General features: G+C 41.6%; 1 protein-coding gene across 1 annotated transcript; it reads right to left on the reverse strand.

Moving 5' to 3' along the window:
• Positions 1 to 17,919: 17,919 nt before the first annotated feature.
• sox11a (SRY-box transcription factor 11a) lies at positions 17,920 to 21,030 on the reverse strand. Its single transcript, XM_063909673.1, has one exon. The coding sequence runs from the start codon at positions 20,824 to 20,826 to the stop codon at positions 19,738 to 19,740; it is 1,089 nt and encodes a 362-aa protein (XP_063765743.1). The 5' UTR covers positions 20,827 to 21,030; the 3' UTR covers positions 17,920 to 19,737.
• Between the last annotated feature and the right edge of the window lie 1,958 nt (positions 21,031 to 22,988).

Genomic DNA, 22,988 nt, shown 5'->3' on the forward strand with positions numbered 1-22,988 from the left:
AAATATTTTCTGTCCTTCTACCACAGGAGGCATTACTCAGAGCAGATTGGTGACAAACACATCCAGTCAACCTAACAGATAATGAGCAATTTTTGGTAAGTGTCTGGGATTGTTAGGTCATTAGGACTCGGGGTCGTGTGTGTGAACCATTTTAATTGCAACCCCTGGACACAGGCATTAACTCTGTAAATAACCAAGCCACTCTGCTAATGTGTTCATCATTATCCAATTCCAACATCTGGATGGAAATAGTATTTTGGTATTACTTTAACCCCAAGAAGCTAGCTAAATAACACTTTATCAGAATGAAACAACTACTGAACTATTCTTTACTAGTAAAACCTTAATTGCCAGTGGACCCATAAATGTAGGTTTCCAAGCTGTGAGATTCGAGGGGTGTAAATGCCCATAAATGTGGAGTCACCTCCACAATGAGCAACAGACAGAGCAGCAGGGAGAGCCTCTGCATCGGTCCATTTCACACTTCATAAAGCAGCGACATATTTATTCCATGCATTCATACTCGTATGTCCCCTCAACCAGGCAATGGCTATACAACTTGAAATGATTCATTTGCTCAGTCATTTCCCCCACTTAGTTCTGGGTTTTAAGTGCAAGTTTCAGAATACTGCATTGTGCGACAATGTTTTTACCTGATATTTTTATCTCACTGCAGGGAACGAGCAGAGAATTACCTCTTGCCTATAACTACATTCTCTAAAAAACCCAAACACACACTGCTTAGAAAGAGGCCATAAAAATCTGCAGTGAAACGGCCTGGTAAATATCCCACCTCTGGTAGGGCAATTTACTAAACCTTGTAATACACAGAAAAAAAGCAGCATATAAAAATCTTTCCTTTTTTTCCAAATTAGTCAACATTTTTATGTAACATTTTATGATAAAACCATACAAACTTAATCAGGAATATAATTTGTTCCATTGGGAGTCATGCAGAGTTGAGGTCAAAAGGGTAAGCCTCAGGTAAATGTGAGGCAGTGGGAGTACACAGCCCTGCCTCTTATTCCTGTCTGATTTAAAAGAATCCATAGGGGGCCTGTGGTAAACACAGCAGGGATGTGAAGCTTCAGGAGTGGGAGAATGAGGGCCTGGTGTTGTACTTAGGCTTCATATAATGACCAACAAGCCCTTCTGCTTCAATCCCCACATACCACCTCCCACTCCACCGTTCCTGCTTTAATTCTATAGGTTTGACCACTAAAACCCCCATTCAACCTGTGTATACGAGGGTCCTTTCTTTTCCCTCCACTCCTTCCCTTCTCTAGTTCAGTACCCTCTCGCTCCAGTGTGAGGAAGGTCCTTTTCAGACGGCTGGCTGGGCTCCCGCTGTTTTATGGGAAGTATTGTGATCCCACAATCTCTCTCGGGGGGGATCAGCACTTACGAGGGCTGATAGAGCTGCTGATTTGATCTTCTCGTCTTTCACAGCCTTTTTCTCAAGGTTTCATCAAAACTTCTTGGCCGACTCGCCATGGGAAGCCTCGGCGCAAATGTGAATCTCTGTGTCCGTGAAACAGACATCATCTGTGACAGTGGAGACACTGATGAGGACTGGGATACTAGAGGAAATAGGGGATGAACTTTACGTCAACCCAGCCACATGAAAGCAATGGAACTCTAAATATTCAGCAATGCTTCAAACAGTTTTTCCAATATTTAAAAGCCATTCCTTCCCAACAGAGAGTCATGCTCATCGTCGCAAGCAGCACGAATCATTTGTGTGCCTTTGCACGAGTTCAATCGCTTCCAAGAGGAATTAAATAAATCATGAAATTAATTTACCTTTTTTGCATCCAAAGAATAACAGATCCATGGCACAGTTTACTGTGGCCTCACATTATTACAAAAATAATCAGTATTTGGAGAGTACTGAAGCATCAAATGTATAGTTTAACTAAGCTTTATAAAAATGTCCATCTTATTATAAGGGCACATGTAACAGTGACACACTTCATGATTTATTTTGTATGAAATTAAATAAATACTGTTGAGTTTTTTTACAACACAATATCCCTATTTCTTTGTTACTGGTGACCATTTGCATGAAAACTATTTAGGTTCCTTGGTCACTAACTAATCCAACAATTGATTAGCATATACATGCGAGTGCCTTAAGGGAGTATCTGGAGGCCAATTATAGCTGACTATTCGTATCGGGATTGCACAATGACACAAGTCACCGTGGATACAGTTTTAACAATTCAGCATTCAGTATTGCAGCTCTGCACTTAATGGAAACTAAATATTTTAACCATGTGAGCTAGTTTCCTCACATTGTTATTTTGAAATCTCAGAAAATAGCTCCATTTTATATTTAATCACTTACGGTTTACTGTTAGCTCCCACTGGTTGGATCCAGATCAGTATCTGTGAGATACTAAAAGGCTAAAAGTATCTAGTTTGTAAGTCAGGACACCTGGAAGCAACTGCTTGCTAACATTAGGCCAACTCCACACTATCATTTTTTGTCTTTAAAACCATATATGTTCATGAAAGACCCTTTGGCACCATCTATACAAACACACCTGAAAATTCATACCACATGAGCAGAAAGTTCTGAGTTTTATAAAGAAAAACATATTATTGTAACGTTACCTCAGTCAACAGCTTCCACAGATGTATCCGTGAATTCATGTCCTTTGTGCTTTATGTAGAGGAATGTTGTGGGAAATGTGTCTATAGGTATTCAATCTTGTTACTTAGTTGCTTTATGTAACAGCAGCACTGCTACACAACTGGAAGGGTTTGTTAATGATAACCATGCTGCTAGAATGTGTTGCAAATAAAGCTTGGCATAGTTGAGGTGAACGATTTTCTTGCAAGGAGTATGACAGGAAGTTAGGTTTTAAAGCCAGAAAGTAATTGTTGACTAATCGATCAACAGTCAACACCTATTTCACATACATTGTTCTGTGACAATAAAATCCCTGCACAATGCAACTTTAAATGATGAAGTGTTTTTCAAGACTAATGCTCGACAATGTCACCGAGTGAGGCAGCACAGACTTATTGTATTGTGCTTTGATATCCTGGTGGATAACAGCAGAATGCAACAGTTATTGTAAACTGATAGGGAAGGCTTATGCGGGGAAATCCCATTGGCATGGCCAGCATTTACTGGTAAACCAAAACACAAAGCCAATAATCTCTGTGTCATTAAGAGTGATTTTCCTCCACTCAACCTAATGTGATGACAGAGATAAAACCATGTTGCCCTAACTGTACACAGGAGAATGAGAGGCGCTGTTAGCCAGACAAATAATGACAGTGCTAACATGACGTGACTCAACATTGTATGTCCTAATGGCACCACTGGCAGCAACAATTTGATTAGATCCTCTGTAACATGTGTGATATATTAATGGGGTTAATATCGTATATAAATTCAACTATCAAAGGCTTAACTGAGAATCTGATACACTTTCTTTTTTAAAGCTGCATTTTTAAACTGTTAAGTAGAAAATTGTGAAGACTACTTCACTTCACAGAGGTTTTGTCCTTGCTGTATTTTAATTTTAGCACCAGAGAATAAGAGCTCTTAGACAGCTCTTTTCAAAAGGATAGCTTTTAACACAGCAATCAGTGGTTTGCTACATGGTGGGGTGCCGTGTAGGTCATGCATTCATTTTAAAAACAAGCGAAAAGTTGTCACACTTACCAGAGAGAGAAGCCCTAGCGTAATTAACACACTGGCAGATAACCTCAGCAATCTCCCCAGATACTGAGACTTCCGCTTCTCCTCACACAGGCTCGCACAATTGTCTCCACTCCTTTGAGAGCCTTGTTAAACATGTTTGTTTAGGTTTTGACAGGTTTCTGTCACAGAGACAGAGACAGGGTACTCCAAAGGCTAACTATCTTCCTGTTAGTCTCTGTGTTTCAGGGGCTTAACAGCTTCCTCTTCTTCTCCTTTACCTACATTTGAAGCTCCGAGCCCGCATGTCTGTACTTATAGTTAAATGAGCCTATAGATAGCACACGTCTGTAAAAAACTAGATTTTTCTCCCTGTGTGTCTTTGTTGTATCGTACATTAAAGCATATCTTAATCATTCTGAAATTAGCCACCGCTATCCCATGGTGCAACAGTCGCTTAATGTTTCATAAACCTCATTTGCAAGTAATTCAGTAAGCACCCTCATGAAAAAGATATGAAATACAGATTGCCATTGGGTATATTAACACCTGTCACATCAGACCAACATCATATTAGATGCCATAGTTGCACAGCTTTCTATTATTTTCTCGATTCCCAAAACATCACCTTTCCCTCTCAATCTACCAATGTAATTACCTCATCATATAAACTATCAACAAAGCCCCTCAAATAGGATTTGTGGAAGTGGGGAAAACAAAACAAAATAAAAAAAGAGAAGCATATCATCACATCCAACATATGTGAGACGTGTGACGTTTAGAAGTCAGGGGAGCAAAGCCTTGAGGGCATACAATCAATATTACATTTTCCATTGCCACCTTCATAGCTATTGTAAATGGCTAGTGTCAAAAATAATAACAGGTTGTATCAGGAACCTTGGGTTTGCAATTTCGCTTCTAGTGCTCGGAGGCCCCGTCTGCTCTCCCTCCCTTACTCCAGCACCACTGGGTGTTAATGACGCCGTGGTGGCAGACACTTCTCACACCACAGCTGACTTTTTTTCCCCTTATGCCCATTCTTTATCTCTTGACTCCTGACAGTTCTGTGAACTGCAGGGAAAATGTGTATGTGTAAGGAAACGCTTAGTACTAGAGATGATTGGCCCTTTGTGCGTGTTTCTGTGCTCAGCCAGTAACAGAGTATTATTAGCAGGGCTGGAGAGATTACATCTATTCTCACTTCTGTTGTCATAGCACTCTAGGCAGCAATAAGCAAGATGAGATGCAGTAATATGCACACTACAGGGACAGACTCCTCTTCACTGGTATCCGAGCTACTTTAAGTTCTTCAGAGAAAGAGGTACTTAACTGATATTTCTTTTTTATGCGTTGATTGCTTTATCTCATCCAGCCATTATCTCAGGTGTGGACTTTTACACACACACAAACTCAAACAAACCAGACAATATGCTTATTGGGTTGCCAAAAAAGAGGAATGTAGTCCTTGTATGCACTTATCCAAATTTTCTGTCATTAAAGGACTCTCATTGAATACAATAACAGGAGTGTGGTTGCGTAATAAACTAGGATTGGACATAGCATGGCTCAAAGTAAAGACATGTAAAAAATTAATAAATGCAAGTATCTGACCATAAATAAAAACACTATACCACAGTGTTCAATTATTTAGAGAGAACATTTCCTCCATTTCCTGAAAACTAACCCTTTGTGATGTTGGTAGCAATATATATCTAGTCTAGTTGTTTTTTAAATGTATTTATTGCTGTAAAGTTACATATTATACTTTTAATCATCTGTTCACTTACTAAGGCTGGTCTCAGTAACTCCCAGTATGATAGTCTTATAGCTAAGGTGGGCTGTCAAAAAGAATGATCAAAGAAAATAACATTTAGATTAGGCAAACACTGTTCTTAATATTCAACTAACTCTTAATCACATAAACTGAGTTTTGTTAGCATTGTATGCATGTCAAACCATCTTAAAGGCTTCTACATTGTACATAAATCCTTTCTAGTGCAGAGACTCAAATAAGCGATGTCTGCTCCTTTACCAAAACAGTAGGTTGTCACACGTTCAGGAACATCCCCTGATACGATGGTGTCCATCCCCTGCTATGTGATAAATGAGTTTCAGCAAAGTGTGCTATTGAGGTGTGCAGAAACCAAAAGTAATATAGTATGACAGGATGATGCTGAGGCCAATCATCACGTCGACAGACAGGAGCCTGGCAGCTCTGTTTTTTTGAATTTGTATTTCTCTTCCTTAAGCTTCCAGAAAGGCTGCTTTTAAAGACTGGCCTCTGTCTGTGCAGTGCTTTTAAATTGTTCTCCCTTATCTGAAGGGGAATCTGCAGGAAGTCACAGAACCCCAGCTTATCTTGGCTAATTGTGGATGTGTGTGTGTGTGTGTGTGTGTGTGTGTGTGTGTGTGTGTGTGTGTGTGTGTGTGTGTGTGTGTGTGTGTGTGTGTGTGTGTGTGTGTGTGTGTGTGTTTGTGTAGAAAAGGAGGAGGGGACTTGAGAGGGTGCCAAATGCCGCAGGATGAAGCAGAGCACGTTGGGAGAAGAGAGGCAGAGTCACCGGTAAGACTGACAGACACAACACTAACATCTGACGGAAACAAACAACACCAGTGCATACACAACAACGCTCATACAGAAACTGACGGAAACACCCAGGGCATAGGTGACATTTAATCCATCCATCACATTTGAGCCAAAAGGCAGATGTCAAGGATACTCAAACCTTGTGTGTGCACTGTTTGGGGGGTAAATATAAACTCTTAGTTGATTAGTGGCATGGAAGAATTTTAATATAAACAGCCTAATGTAACTTTAAACATAAAGGGGTAGTTTGACAAACGTTAAGAAAAATGTTTCCCTGCCACATTTTCATTTAGAAAAAGCAATTACTCATTGTTTTTGGGCTCATAGCCAATAGTAGTGCACCAAACGGATATGCAGCATCCAGTTGTGCAACATAAGAGATGGCTCCAAAGGGTGTCTTAAGGAGGTGATAAAAAGGTCTGTGACCTTCCCCAAATGAAAGCTCCCCCCTGATTTGTGAGCCATGGCCATGGAGAGTGTTTAAGGCAGAGAGAGTGGGTGGTCTGGCTCTGGGTTCATGCACCTTTCTCTCTTTACAAACAGCCCACATTTACATCTTTTTAATGCTCGCTGTGTCCACTGGCTGTTGTAAATCAAGAGAGGGGTTAACCTCTAGGAGCCAGCATGGGTTAATGCTGAGGGCAACAGCCACCGCTGTTTTGGCCTAGGACCGAGCAAAAGGACGCCCTTGAAAACAACATGTTTCAGACAGTTAAAGGGCATTTTAGGTACTTTTGGCTTCGGTCGCTGGTCTATAAAATAACTTAATGAAGACCATGTGAAGTTATGTCATAAGATGTGACTTGAAATATGGCCTTTTTTAATAGATATACAGCATATTATACACATAAATTGAATCTAATACAGAGAGTAAATGGTGTGATAACTAATGATGTTTACTGGGAGATTTCTCAATGACGAAAGCCATTAATGAAATTCAGAAAACAATTGTATTTTTTACCCTTTCCTCTCCATATTCATGCACAAGACTTTTCCCCACTGGCATTTTCCTCTGCCATCATAAAGGGCATTCACGCATCGTGAGATCTCCCGGGCATAAACGAGCAATCAGTGTAAGAGCAACACACCTGGTAAGGCACAGTACTTCTCTGAAAGGCCATCGGCTCACCAGGAGAATTGGCTCCCACGTAATTGAGATCCGGGCCGATTATTCTCATTTGATTTTCTAATGATCATCTGAATGAAATCCTTACCATAATAAGAGCCCTATTTGACAAGGCGCTCCAAGAGACCCAAGTGTCAATCAGATACTTTGCCTTATTAATAATATAAATGCAGCATGAATATGGTCAAAACAATCACAAGATTTGGATTTTTTTCTGCATAAAAACGTAGTGGTAGTAGTAACATAGTAATTTTAGTAGTATTCTATCTAATATTTGAATGGAGTATAAGCAGATTAAAACAAAACCTACTAAATAGAGAAATATGAGGTATTACTACGTTAAGACCGTCAAAAAGCCTTAATCATGACCAACAATACAGTTGACTTTACAATGTAAAATGAGGAAAATTGTGATTGATTAGATTTCTGTGGCAAAGTGGCAATTTTTGACCTGTCAAACCATAATTCCCATTTGTCATTGCTTCATCAATGTTGATGGGGCTATTTCCGAACAAATTCTCTGAGCAGAAGAGACATGGGCTTGACCTTATGCAACAATATAAAACGTTGCTTTACCCCACCCGCCGTGATTCTCCATCCACACGTAGCGCAGTTCAAATTAAGTTATCGATTATGTTAGCAAATATGGCTAGGAAAGTGAATGACACCGCACTTAGAGATCATTGCACAAATGTACCCTAAATCACAAAAATGGAGGAGGGGTAGTTACTGGCATGGACGTCAGCCTTTGCGAGGGTACTCTTGCATTCACTCAGTGTTTAATCAATGGATAAAACTGTCTATCCATTCAAGTATTGATGTTCCTCTATGACAACTGCTTATCCACGTAAAGCAGGAAGACACCAGAGGCCCTTCAATCATCCGCCAGCTAAAGTCAGCACTGAGAGGAAGAGGTGGGGTGAGATACGTGAATCTCTTATACTGGTTTCATGCCGCATGCTCAATTATTCCAGCGCCACAGTGCAAGTTAGAGCAGAGGAGGAGTCAATCACAGGTTCTCCCACTGTGTGAGAGCCCGACTTGGTCATTCCCTTACAATGACAGCTAATCAATATGGATCCACTCCTTTTGATCTGCTGCCTCTGAACAACAACAATCACTAACAGCAGTGTAATTGCAATGACCATAATGGTGCCCATTCATATCATCCTACAGCAAAGGAGGAAGAGAAGAAAGGATGAAAGATGGCCTGTAGGCTTGTGAAGTCTCTCAAACATACACTTTTGCATCATCATGCTCTGTGGGATTGTGGTATAGACAGTCAGTCCAGTCACCTTATTAACGTCATGTTTAAACACATATCGACAGGACTGCAGTGGCGATCAATCTGTGGTAAGGAAAGACAATAATGCAGAGTTCATCCCCGCATTGTCTTATGTCTCTAAGGCACTTGTATACTTGTAGAAAACAATAATCATTTCCCATAGCTATGCATTGTAGCACTAAATGATTGAATTAATATCAATTAAACACATTTGTTATCGACTTTTAAGTAAACTATTTGGGCCATTTTGCCAAGGGCAGCATATAATAGGTTCAAAATGAATGCAGACTTGGATTTATTGAGTGCTAAAGGGAGTTTTATAAGATGATGACAGCCTGCGCTCATACTAATAGGTACAGGATCACTTAGCGTTTGATGACTAATATAGCTTCTTAATCTCTTTGACGGCGTGAACCTATGACAGATCTATGAGATGATGGAACAGACCTGTAACATAATAAAGGCGCCCTTCTTCTCACTCAGCATATCTCATATTAATATTTTCATCCTGTAATAAGTAAAAGCCATTTCATTACTCATTAATCAGTATCTGAAGCCGCCGCTTTCCAGTACACATGGAAATATGATCCTACGATTTCACAGGAAGAGCAATGTGTAATGACCCTGCAGCTGGCGGAGGTAATAAAACACAGTATGCATGTTGTCTGTCAAGAAAAACGTACCTAGGCATACAAAAACACTGACAGGCCAAAGTGATATACTAGACTCTTTCTAGACGTAAGGACACAGATATTGTATCGTTGTCGTGTTTATTCCAGGTCTCTGTGACAATCAATACTTAAAACAACAGCTAGAAAATATGTGGAATCAGCATGTATGAAGTAAAAGAGCAACAAAATTGATTCGCAGAAGCTTCGTTCAAGCATTCAAGGGAATTAGAAGAGTGCACAACGTTCCCATTCTGATCACTCGTCAAATCCATATTGAGCTGAGGCTTATCAGTTTTGGTGTTTATTAAAGTGAATGATAAATAGGATAGGTCAGCATAAAACAACACCACCTGAAAATGGAGAGACGTTGAATCTGATTTATGCGTACGGTCATCTGCGTCAAGAAGTTGTGTGAGCGTGTCCATGCATGTGTGTTTTCTTTGTGTGTTTAAATCAATGGTCATCCCCTGATACAAGATGGCCTCATAAATCATTGTTTGTTGATCACTTGTCAGGAGGCAGGGGCCTTATGGCGTTCTCCTAATTATTCCAGCTCACAGCCCCACTGGATGAATACGGACAGGAATGCCAAAGCAAATCAAGGCAGCAGACATTACAGAAATATGGCCATAAAGGTGGTTTAGTTTGGACGGATGAGGTGGGGGTTGCAGGAGCAGTGTTGTATGCGTGGGTGGTAGGGTTGGGCAGGTTGGATTCTAGGGTGCACTGAAGTGAGAAATCTAGTGTATGAGATATCAGTCACGCAATTCCAATGTGCTAGGGGACTCTGTCATGACAGGAACAAGCCGGCTGCCTGATTGAAATTGGACAAAAACAACTAAATCTGATATTGTGACCATTCAGTCACTTTGATACCTTGTATCTCACTTTCAACACAATTTGAACACCATCTTTGTTACCACTCTCAGTCTTTTCCTCAGTGTTATTACCCTTATGGACAACAAGTCTCTGCAGTCTAGGGTCTTGTAGTGTAATAATCCATGAACGCTAGACCCTGACATACAGTTAAACATTTTCTATCATTTTTTGCATGCTTGCCTTTGTAGCGTTGAGAGCAAACGTGGGAAATGTAAAATCCAGTTTTTGAGTAAGGAACTGTGTAATGACAAATGCTGTCAAACGGTAGGACTAAGTGGTTGGGGTATAGTATTGGCTTTCAGTGTCATTAACTTTTCAGCAGTAAGCACGTTTCTGTCGCCACTGACCAAATTGCTTTAAATGCACAGCAATTACACGGTTGATGCTGGCGCTTAAAAGATGAGTATAGTTACTGTAGTAAGACCTAATGGGATTATTAGTGAGTTTTTATGAGGGGAACTTTCAGCGCACATTAATACTGGAAGTGGGATTATGAGTTTCAGTGATATACCGTAGCAGCCAGATGCTCTTCATGTTAATTACAAGATTACCCTTTCTAATTAAGAATTCTGTAAAGAGGAGTTTAATAATTCATCAATTCACAGTGGAACAATTCCTTGAATTACTCTCTGTTCTTCCCTTTATACACATTTGATTTTTTACCTCAGTGGCTCCCATGTGCAGGCACGGAGGCCGTAACACCTCGTTACTCAGAGTCAAAATGTGTTGGCTTGAGGCTTAAACATGGCCGTAGCATGTTTAAATCATGCTGAGCATATCATAGAGGCCGTGCAAGCTGTTCCCTTTGAAATATATTTGCAACATAATGTGTGGTTTTGAGAATCAATGAGCAGTCCTCTTTTGATCACAGTTGTGGCCCTCATCTCACAACCTTGCAGAAATGGCATATGACCATCACAGAGGTGAGCCACATACAGACTGTACGGAGGCCCAGCTTCAAGCCTGGGCCTGGACGAGCAGCAATGACCAAGTATTTTGATTAAGAGTCTGGTGTGAATCATTTAATGCAGATTAAGCATGTGGTTCTAAATGTATGCCTTACATGAGGTGTGTAGGAAAGGGATATCAGACATTCACCCCTGAGAGAGGCCTAATGCAACCACGAACCTATTTTCTTTAGCTACTGCCCTACCCAATGCTTCCTCCAGTTCTTGAGTAGTTTATTAGGATATTAAATTATGAATGTATAGTCTTGAAAATAATCACAAAACATATACTGTTTATTTATTCACCTTCCCACAGGAGAATTAAAAAGTATTAACAATATGCTGTTCTTGGCAGCAAGACCTCCTAACATGTATGTTTAACAGATTGCTAATCCAATTTACATAATGAACCAAAGATAATGAAAAAAAACATTAATGATTATGGGAGATATATTTTCTTCAGGTGGGTTTTTAAGATGAAAATGAGGACATTGAGGGTCTTAAACAACAAAACATATATGTGAAGTGAACTCTGTTTAATGGTACAGTACGTCTGTGCATTTAAGTAGTATAATGTATGAGCGAAAATTACACTATTCTGTAGGGTCTTGGATGAGCGAACTGTGATTTCATCAGGTTCAATATGAAATATCTGAAGGAGGGAAATGTAGGTCATACAGAACACCATCAAACAGCAGCACTCAGGCAGCAGCATGCAGGCTCACGTTTGTCTCCTGTATCTGTGAGGACATTCGCAACCGCCTGTGGTTATTTGTAATGACCCAGTGACAGCATTGCTCTGCTGGCGGCTGAGGTGCTCAGCGAAATGAATAACTCTGACCAGCCAGGAGAGAAGCAGAGAGAGAAGGCGAAGTGTGTGCGTTTGTGTGTGTGTGTGTGTGTGTGTGTGTGTGTGTGTGTGTGTGTGTGTGTGTGTGTGTGTGTGTGTGTGTGTGTGTGTGTGTGTGTGTGTGTGTGTGTGTGTGTCATCAGTGTTTGTGTGCATCAGTGGTGAGGAGTGGGGCTACATGTCACATCTCCTCAGACACTATAGCTCCAGTCCCTACCGGCTACAAACAATCTACAACCAACCAGAACCTCCCACATAGGCTGTGTGCCGCATATGTGGCAGTATTGCATGAAGTGTGTTTCTTTCTACACTATCTTGCTTGTCGCCTTGACCCGGCCACATGTTCCTCTGGTTTAGGCCTCAAAGTGGGAACACAGGGGAGACAATAAAATCTACCTATGAGTCCCGTTGGGAAGACATGGGAGCTGCAAACTGTGTACTTAAATCCCAGGAATACAGAATTACTTACTTGTGCCCCAACAGGCTTTAAGTTGTAGCTGTTGGTTTGCTGTATTTTTCATGAGCATAACATCGCTCCATAGTGGATATAGATTCAGCATGATGCATATGAATTGTTCATTCACATACTTATGAATTATTCAACAGCGTGATTCGGTCTGCCCTTCTTTTTTTGGGGTTCAACATGCACCGGAGGGCATAGGGGGAGGAGAGTTTTTTAAGTCCCACTCAGCTCCTGGCACATTTTCATTTAGTCGCTCCATCTCGTACAATAACATCTGAAGTTGTCTCTGCATCTATAGTTGGACAGAGTCGTAAAAATGTGTATGCAGTTAATGGATTGTTTGGCAGGGGATGCTTTTTTATATATGCAACTCTGAGAGCACATTACTTTGTCTAAGTGTCTCCTTTGCTAATAAGTGAGGTCACATACATCTGGCAATTGTTTCTGGTTTGGTAAAATATGTATTGCTCTGCCAGAATAACACATTAATTCAGTAGAATGAAGCTTTATACTGATGCTGTGATTTGGAATAAATGTTTCATATGAGTGCTGAACATCCAGTATAATGCATTACACAGTATGTTGGTGTTAAAATATTTTTCATTCTCTTTTCATCAACATTTCAACTTGACTGATTGCAGCACATAATAGCATTTAGTTCAACAAAGCTCCTAAAAAGATCTGCTCTCAAGAAATATTTCTCAGCTTCCACGCATGCACAAGAGCCAAAAACAGAGCATTTTATTGTACACTAAAGCTAAAAAATATCACAAATTAAATCAAGTCCGTTCAGCTCTTCCCCATTCACATTCATAATTAATTCTAGGAGAGTATGTGCAATGTTGTTCACGTAGACAGTGTTGAGTAGGAGGCAGGGGGCCTGCTATCAAAAACCTTGCAGGATAGCAATCATTAGAACCTTAGCCCCCCTGGTAAGCCAGCCATGCTTCCTGCATAGGGCCCCAGAGGATTCAGTGTGCTAATTATTTACTGAAGCAGCAAAGACTATCAAATGAGACCCTGCGTCGAGTCTAACTGTGAGGGGGTACCCTGACAGTGTAACCTGGGTTACATGCAAATAGAGGGAGAGAGGGGGAGGGCAAGAAAGAGTGAGAGAGAGTGAGGGAGGAAACACAGAATAATGGTCAGAGTGCACTGGAGGAGTTGAGGTTCGCTGGTGAGTCAGGAAAGGTGGGGCCACGGAGGGGCACAGCAGCAGAGCATTAGATTTCAGATGCATATGAATGACCAACTGCTGGCTCTGCTCTAGCTTTAGGGGGAAATTGCATGGGCTCCCCTTGAGCTGCAGTTTGAATCTAGATTACTGCCTGACTTAATCCTGGGGTGGGCAGGCAGGGGGTCATGAATGTCTGTTGTTGGTATCATTAAATTGAAGACTTGCAGAAGAGTAAGGCCCTTCCCCTTAACTGAGTTTTATTACAACTAAAATACCATGGTGTATGACTGTGCTGTTCTCAAAACCAGCAAACTCAATAGTTAGAATCAGTATTCATACTCGTCTACGATAAATACCCGCTACATTTATGATAGCCCCCCAAAAACCAACAAATGATATGAGCTTACAAATAAACAGCCACATGCCCAGACTCACACATGCAAAATCCCTGACTCCTAAAAACCGGGGGAGGGGGTAACTCTGTGCTCTTAAATCCATGCATCTGGGCAAAACGCCAAACAGAATATTCCTCAGCAGCAACACACATGCAGTAAGAGAGCAGTGCGCTCTAATAATACACCATAATACACTCCGTTTGATTAGAGGGCAACACCATTATCTGGTCAACAACCGCATATAAACACATATGGACCACTGGATTATCTGAGGCTATAAAACTTAACCAAATGATTGCATCTTGATAAAAACACCCTCATACTCTAATGTGGATTAAAATGTGATTTACTTCTAACACGCTGCATATATTATGGCCCATTATGACCCTGTTGGACTAATATAGTAGGATTATGCCCTTTTTTCTTATTGGAAAGAGCAAGGGACTCCCTCCTGCAGCTGCTGTAAAGCTCTAAGATAAATATCTGGCATAGAGTCACAATTAATTCCAAACAAGGTTATGTAAATCCTAAACTGACCGCAATCAGGCCAACCAACTTGCAGGATTGCTCTCTAAACAGAGCTAGATGTCATTACAAGTTGGATCTAATTACACTGAGCCCATTAGTGTGGCATTTTTCAAATCGAAAGGGCTCAATTTATTTTCTCTCACACATTGAGGGGTGCAAATAGCACATATTGAACCCCACACTTGCAAAATGTCACCCAGGAAACTCCATTCAATTAAAACCATACTATAGAGTTGGGGTTGAAAAAAAGAAGCAGGTGTGCAACTGAGTCTCTGTCCTCTAAACAGATAATTCACATGACTGATGCGTGACCTCCGGCAGCTCCCCACAAAAAAAGTGACCTTCTCCCGGTGAGATCTTACCACGTGTCAGAACAAATTCTGGGAGGAGTGATTGAACTGTTTGTTTCTGTGTCGACGAGACAATAGCACCGCCAGCTTAAACTGCTCGCGACAACCTGCTGTGTCTGCTTTCAGCACAGCGACTCCCCCAAACTTCTCTTCAATGTCTCATTGCCTTTGCTAAATAATGAAACACTGCAATGAAGTTGTGAATGGAAAATTAGGCAGCAGCAGACTGTGTGGGTTACTTGCCTCAAGCTACACACTTATTATCTGTTACACTGCCTTTTTTTTTTTATATCCAAGCCACATCAAGTTAAATCAAAGTTTAACTCTGGTTTATAGGGACCACTTTTCCACTCTATCCATTTGCCCCCTTCTTTACCTCTCATTCACTTCCTTCTAGTGTGTGCACACATGTGTGCATCTGCCAGAGTGCTAAAACACCATGAGGGAATTGGGCCTTCGCCACCCCTCCTTCTTACAAATGTGAAGGGATAGTAAATATCAGTGCAGCAGATGGGGCCGATGCTCCCTCTCTGTATCCCTCCCATACACTGGGAGGGCAGAGCAAATGGATAGCCATCAACAGCAGCAGGAGTCGCCCCAGGCCAAGACTGGAGTAGAGGACACCGGGGCTCGACTGTTGCAGGCAATTTTACAGACAAATTTGCCCAGACTCAACTATGGTCAACTACACAACATTATAGGAATTCATATACTGTCCTTATATCTTAGATTTCCACGAAGGGTGTCCTAGAATTAAACATGTTTTTTTTTCTGGATTCATAGGGTAATACATTAATTTATGGGAAAATAGCTTCTGTTTTTAACTTGTTTTGATCATAGCGCTGGACTCACTATTGCACAGGGGACCAATTGCCCATGTGTCATCTCAGTACCTTGTCACTGGCAGTGCCTAACAGCATGACATGCTTGTGTAACAGAGCAGGAGAGAGGGGTGTCAACACTGTCCTGATCCCAGGCAACAGATCTGGAGCAGATACAATAAATCCTGCATGCACGTCAATTAACAGACAGTAAACAGGTTTAAATTTACGCAAGTGGCACTGTTATTGTTGTTATGAAACCTCCAGCATCGAAGAGAACATATCAGTATTCCCAGAGCAATATTAGACAGCCTCCCACTGGGAGAAGAAGAGCACACGTGGATCAGCGATGACACAACATGGAATCTTACTGCGCAGCGGCATAAGCTAAGCAATGATGTAATGCAACTGAGCTCACTGGGGGAGAGTCAGTGCGGTGGAAAAATAAAACACACAACAGGTCTTATTATTACTGGATTTAACATCAGTAGACTTAGACAGTGACCGGTCAACAAGGAATTTTATCTTTGAGCACAGAGGTAGCATTCGCATATTTTAGATGTCCAATTTAAGCAACTTGCAAAGCAAGAAATCCACCTCCAGTCTTCAGTTCTGTGGCAAGGGTCTTTGTATAGGTGTCACGTAAAGCATTTGACTGTGACATCCTGGGTTATATGAATGATTTAAACACTCAAGGGATTGGAAATTGCTTTCTTTTGTCGCCACAATATCCCCCTTGCTGAATCTCTGGGAGGACGCTATCTCACTCAGCGTCTCCGGAGCATTCTAGATTTCCATTTATTTATTTAAGGAGGAAATAGAAGGAAATTTCAACGGGTCACTAATTTCATTTCAACATGTACCGGTGGCATTAGCCCTGAGCAGATATTTCAGAGGAACACAAAATCAATGTTGAGATTCTATTGGGAATAGCCCTAGAAGCCATTAGCAACTTTGACCAATAGGTCAGGTAAAGTAATAGCTAGATAAATGTTTTATTACAGATTTGCCAACGGACTTAATGGGGGGGCTAGTACCTGTGCAGCCATGCATGGCAAATATTCATCATTAGATTCTATTGCTGTAATGAACACAAATCTCTCCGTGGCCAAGGCCTCTGGTTCTTTATATGCAATCTGTTAAAGGTGGGTCTTTCTAACTGGGCCTCAGAGGAGACAAAGGGCTGCATCTGTGCTCCCCTGGGGGCGAGACGGTGAAGACGTTATCACTTTCAATTAATGGTTTGCTAAGCTAATTGTATTTTATATGACATCATATGTGGCTGGGATGTACTGTGTTATTGTTCATCTTTTTTTTATAAACAACTTTCATATTAGAGCATTTACAAACTGTAGCCAAAGTTGTGCCTTTAACAACATCCTTGTAGCTCATTCTGGGTCATTACACATCAGCTCTGGTGGTGCACAGACACATTGTAGACAATAATATTAGTGGATGTAAAGTGCATCATCCTTTCTGCGTTTCATCTTGACCACTTGTTATGTTTTTCTTTATATAACTTCCTGCTCCTTGTCATCGGTTATTGCTTCCCTACTTGTTTTGTGACCTACAAGCTATTTGATTTACCTTTATTTATCTGAAATCCCAAGTGCAAATGAGGCACTAAGCGCTGAGAGATAGAAGCTGTACTCATGGCTTGTGACCAGCAACCACTGGATTCATTACTTTAGGCAATGTTACTATTCACACTGACCTACTACCCCTGTTCCCTACTGACATGAATGAGTACTGGATTTAGATTTTTTTTTTTGTTTTGTCATTTTCCCATTTCATCTATTTTTCTGAAGAAGAATCTACAAATGTTCATTGATTAAATAGTGTCTGTTTGGAACAAGTTCTGATGTTTATCCCTGAGTGAACATATGTCACATTTAGAATTTTTTCTCAGCCCTCTGTTCACACAGCACTCACGCCGTTCTGTGTCGAGCAGAGTGCTACTTTTCTGAATGGAAGCCAGACAGACTGAGAGCTCCCACACACTGCGAAGAGCGGCTCCTGTTTCCAGCTCCGTCTCCAAGGAGACTACCAAGCCCACCAATCACATCGCTCAGCACGGAGGAGCGGGGAATTCAATTTCTTAAAGCTGTAGTGTCCGTTTTAAAAGGAGGCGTTGGGAAAGAAAGTTCAGTGAAAACAGGGTCAGAAAAGCACCTCCACACTGCAGTTTAAAAGTTTCCTTTTTTTCCTTTTTATTAAATGTGAATTCACATGTTAGTTTGAGCCCATCCATTACAGATGATCTGCCTACATACAAAATAGGCATCAATCTGTCATCACATCCTTTGCAAACGTAACAAATAACACATTTGTGTACATATATTCACAAACTGAAAGGACAGTTGATGGTGGAAGGTACTTATTTATTAAAGATGAGTCAAAGACAGTTTCACACTTGGAATGTGAAGTTACTACTGCCTAGAACTCCCAACAAAATGTCTTGGTAATAATTAGGTCATATTCCAAAACCTTTTTATCAAACAGACTTCATATGTAAGACCCACATAAAAATAAACAAAATCTGCTTTTTTTAAGTGCAAGAAATAAAAAATACAGGTTTATGGTTAATGTTTTAAAAAAAGAAGGCAGTCTTCAGTTTTAAAATAAGTTTCATTTCATGAAACAGGACTATGGAATGTTCTTTTTTGCTTGCTTGTCAAACTAATGCCAGACCACAACTGTATCAGACTATGCCCTTCTGCAGAACTCTGTTTTCCCTAATTTTCAGTCAGATTCTGTTTGGTGTCAGATATGCTCATTATGTGTCAAATTACATTCAAATCGTGATATCAATCTGTTTATATAGTATGCATCACACCATGAGGCCATATTATATTGTTTTGTATCAGTTCCAGCTGATTTGTTTATTTTTCTGCCTGGACAGGCTTCAGCATCATAACATGAAATGATGTTGACAGTGCACAAGTCTGTTTTTCCATCACTTGCTACAATTGTTGATGGTCTGAATCTTAAGAGTATATATTGCACAAAAAAATGAGAAGGGGGAAAAACAGTATGTGCCATAAAAAATACCAAAATCCAGTTTCACACCTGCGATTGGGACCCATCCACATATCACGAGTATGATATACATAAACTCCTAACTTTACTATATTACAGTACATATACAATCTTGAAACTAGTTCCAGCTCTGAGGTATGTGTTCCCCATGATGCCATTGTATCGTCTACAAATACTCAACAAATCTGCTCTACAACTGTACAAAACCTAGTTTGAAATCACAAGGCATTTTTGATGCAAGTTTTATTTTAACTTAATCCTTAAAACCAGGACTCCCTTGCATGCTAAAAACAAATGATAAAGGGAAGAAGTGCCTGAAACTCACTGAAAGCACAGTAAGAACATTCCCTTTTAACTGTACAAAAATATGCCTGAAAATATCTTACTTTTCTTTTAAAAAGATGAGGTCTGTTATGTATCAAAATGTTTCCTCCACACCTGTAGTCTGCAGAGGTTTAGGCTGCTTAAGTTACCAAACCAGGAGGTAAACTGAATCAGTTACAAAAAACAAACAAACATTTGCGGCATTTAGAAATTACATAAACCGTTGTAAAGTAACATCCTGAACAATTGTCAGTTCACAGATTTGCTTTGAGTCAGTCCACAGTCCGTTTTTAGCTCCCTGCAGTTTTTGTTTTTAAGAGGATAAGATGCATAGAAGTTCACGTATTTTTCCCTTTGTGGTCCGTTTAAGCTGAACAGTAAATGCAGACCTACTGGGAAAAAATCCATAAAACCCTGTCATGCTGCCAGAAAAAAACGTCTGCAGACTTTGTTTTTTTTGCTACCAGCTTCATAAGCATCTCATTCCTCAAACCTCACCTCGCCTCCTGGTCCTCCACCACCCTCCAGGACCCTTCAGAAAACCCACAGGAGGCAGGGCTAGGGACAACTTGACCAGGACACATATATAATTTACTTTCTCCCTTCTATGTTATTACTAGAGGAACTTTTTTTTCTCAATTCAGTATGTGAAGACCAGGTCGGAAAAGTTCGCCTCCAGCCAGTCCCCGGCAATCATCTCACTGAGTTCTGGCGTGCAATAGTCTGGGAATTCAAAGTGAGAGCCCAGGCTGCCCTCACTGAAAGAGTCCAGGTCCTTATCCACAAGAGACAGGGAGAGGTTTCCTGAATTGGGGTTGCCCAGCTCCGAGCCTGGGGCGCTGGGGGCGAAATTTAAACTAAAGTCAAACAGCAAATCGTCCGCGTCCTCGCCGGAAGAGGAGCTGCTGCTGGAGGAGGAGGATGTAGAGACCGACCTGGAGGATGCTGGTGAGACAGAAGCAGCGTGCAATGTGCTCTGCTTGGTAATGTTTTTGATATTATAAAACAGTCTGTTGTTGTTCCGCACTTCTTCGTACATGCTCGTCCCCTCAGACTCGGCCGAGGAGCTCAAAGTTGGGCTCGCGGGAACTTTGGCAACATTGTACGGCCTCAGCCGCTCCTCGTCCCTTGCCTTAATCCCCATCCGGTAGTCCTCTTCATACTCGTCGTCATCGTCCTCATCCGTAAGCTCAATTTTCACAGTCTTTGTAACTTTGAAGCTGGGAAACACACAGTCCTCACCGTAAACGTGAGAGGACTTGGAGCTGCTCTTAGTCTTTATCTTTGAACACTTCTTGCTGGGAGTCTTTGCAATTTTGCCGCACTTCTCTGGAGACGGTGCTGATGATTTTGAACTATCGAGCTTTGGTTTTTTCTTGGGTCTGTACTTGTAGTCGGGATAGTCAGCCATGTGTTTTAGCCGCAGCCGCTCTGCTTCTCTGATAAACGGGATCTTTTCGCTGTCCTTAAGCATCTTCCACCTCTTTCCCAGGCGCTTAGAAATCTCCGCGTTGTGCATGTCCGGCGACTGCTCCATGATCTTTCTCCTCTCGATTTTGGACCACACCATAAACGCATTCATGGGTCTCTTGATGTGACCGGTTGCTGTCTTGCACCAGTCCGGGTTTATCGGCACGGGGCTGCATGCCATAAATTCACTCTCCTCGGAATCGGTAGCCTCCCTGGACATGCTCCCGTCCGTCTCGCTGTTGTCTGTGTGCTGCACCATTGTCCTCTGTTTCTAGTCACTTTGTGTCAGGAGCCTGCCGTGTCTATCAGCCCTCCACTCTGCCAACACGGCTCAGCTCTGAGTGTTGCGCCGGTTCTTCCACGTCCACTGCGTTATGTATAGTCTCAAGCTCTGCACTCTTTTTCCAGAGTTACAAACTGCCTTCTTAACTAGTTATCAGCTTTTTCACGTCCACTGCGTCACACACAGCCATCCAATCAGGTCCCTCCTACTCCGCCCAGCAGACTCCATCCAAGACCTTAACCCTTTTATTCCTCCCCTCCCGAGCTCTCATTGGAGTGGAGGTGGGGATTTGTGGTACACAGTGTCTGGGGCAACACGCCGGGGCGAGACAGGCATATTAAACACACAGTTAGCACTCTGCGCTCCTGAGACACACACCACGTACCAAAGCTCACATAAGACTCAGGTCTATACTCTTATTTTAAAAAGTGAAGGAAAAAAACAACAACACGAAAGAGCACATTGGTTTCCTCAGGCAGACACTCTGTGCAGATGTGTCTGGAGGAAAAGATGTAGGCTATGTCATTTTTCTCCCTCCCTCAGGTTGGGAACTGAAGGTGGCGCTTGGACACTGTTGCAGGCGCGTGGATGCGTCGGTGCGCCTGACTGTCTGCTGTAGAAGGATGCATTTTAGCAGCTGGTAATGGCTTTAGAGGAAGACTCGATGCCACCATTGAGTGTAGTAATACCTTGTGCATTTCCGAGATAATTTACAGGGGCTAAGTATTTTTTTTGGCACGGTTTGTTTCCTGTTTCTTTCCAAACTGCATTTGAATGAAGGAACTAGGTCAGTAGTACACTCTGCTACGTAAATCTTGTTTGTTGTGTGTAAGCACCCAAAACACATCTGCAGCATCCTAAATAGACCCAAACTGACAAGATGTTTTCTCCAAACACATTTTTGCATTCACAATATCTAATGTATTATATAAAAAAACAAGTTCCCCATAAAAAATCCGAACTTTGAAGTAGAAACATGCTTTGATTTCTTATCCATTTGGATTAATGATCTTGTACTACAACATAAAGCATGCAAGCAAAGCAATAACACTCATTCAGATGGCTACATTTGGCTGTGCAGCCTTGTATTGAGCCCATATTGCCAGGCGTGGATGGAAGGCTCCCTGCTGAGTTTGCTGTGTCAAGAGGCAGTGTAGCATCAAGCTGGCGTCTCCTGCAGCCCCTCCGCCCTCCTCCCCCTGGCGCTGGGTGGTAGCCAGCAGTGCTATTGGAGGCTGGGGCGATAAGGCGTCCTGCTTTTTTCTCTCTGCTTCGTCCCCTAGAGGGCAATCACTTACCCTTTTGAAACCCTCCCCCCACCAAGCCACCGTATTTTCCCCAGCTGGGGCTTAAGAAGTGTCTCTACTGATACAGAGAAAAGCGTCTGGAAAGGCAGAGAGAGGAAAGCAGGGAAAAAGAAAGAGAAAAAGAGGCACACAGGGGGAAGGAGACAAGGCTAAGCAGACTGAGGCAGTTTGAGGTAGAGAAACGCTGAGATATAGAGGGGCTCTTGCCTGTCCACCCTTTGAGCAGAGAGCCAACCCCCTGCTTGTGTGTCTCTCTCTCAGACAGAGATAGGGCTGAAATGCTTTATCATGACCACCCTGTGCTGATTAAGCCTTATCAGATATATGTGTCGGAGCAGCAGTCTCAGGAGGTTGGCGCATGCACATGCATGTTTTACTGTCAGCCTGTTTTTTTCCTGATGGATTCATTTGAGTAGTATTTTATCTTCTGATCAGCACAGATGTGGGGAAAAGGAGGGTATTTCAAATCTACTGATAGCACAGTGTCAAATGAACAATTTGCAAGCAGTTATAGACCACATTTATGTGTTGAATTCAAGAAAAGACTGATATTCCACCATGGTATGAAAGAGTGTTCAATAACAGTGTTTTCTGTTGTAATTTCCCCAAAAGGTACTCATTTCATAATACATTTTTTTTACTAAATATTGATCAGCCATATAACAAAATACTAAACATTATGGTCCTATAACCCTTTTTTTGCCATTTGTCTATACATATTTCACCTTGGCCTGCTCCAGCCATCCTTATCTCTTTATATGATGGTTTCATTCTGGACATGAGTCACAGGACTGCTTAATGATGAGCATGCAGGGTGGCTGTCCCGCTCAT

This window comes from Eleginops maclovinus, chromosome 19 (genome assembly GCF_036324505.1).
Source record: "Eleginops maclovinus isolate JMC-PN-2008 ecotype Puerto Natales chromosome 19, JC_Emac_rtc_rv5, whole genome shotgun sequence".
NCBI lineage: Eukaryota > Metazoa > Chordata > Actinopteri > Perciformes > Eleginopidae > Eleginops > Eleginops maclovinus.

Bases quoted from the DNA above. Each gene is read 5' to 3' on its own strand.
- sox11a (XM_063909673.1), bottom strand. From the start codon at position 20,826: ATGGTGCAGCACACAGACAACAGCGAGACGGACGGGAGCATGTCCAGG.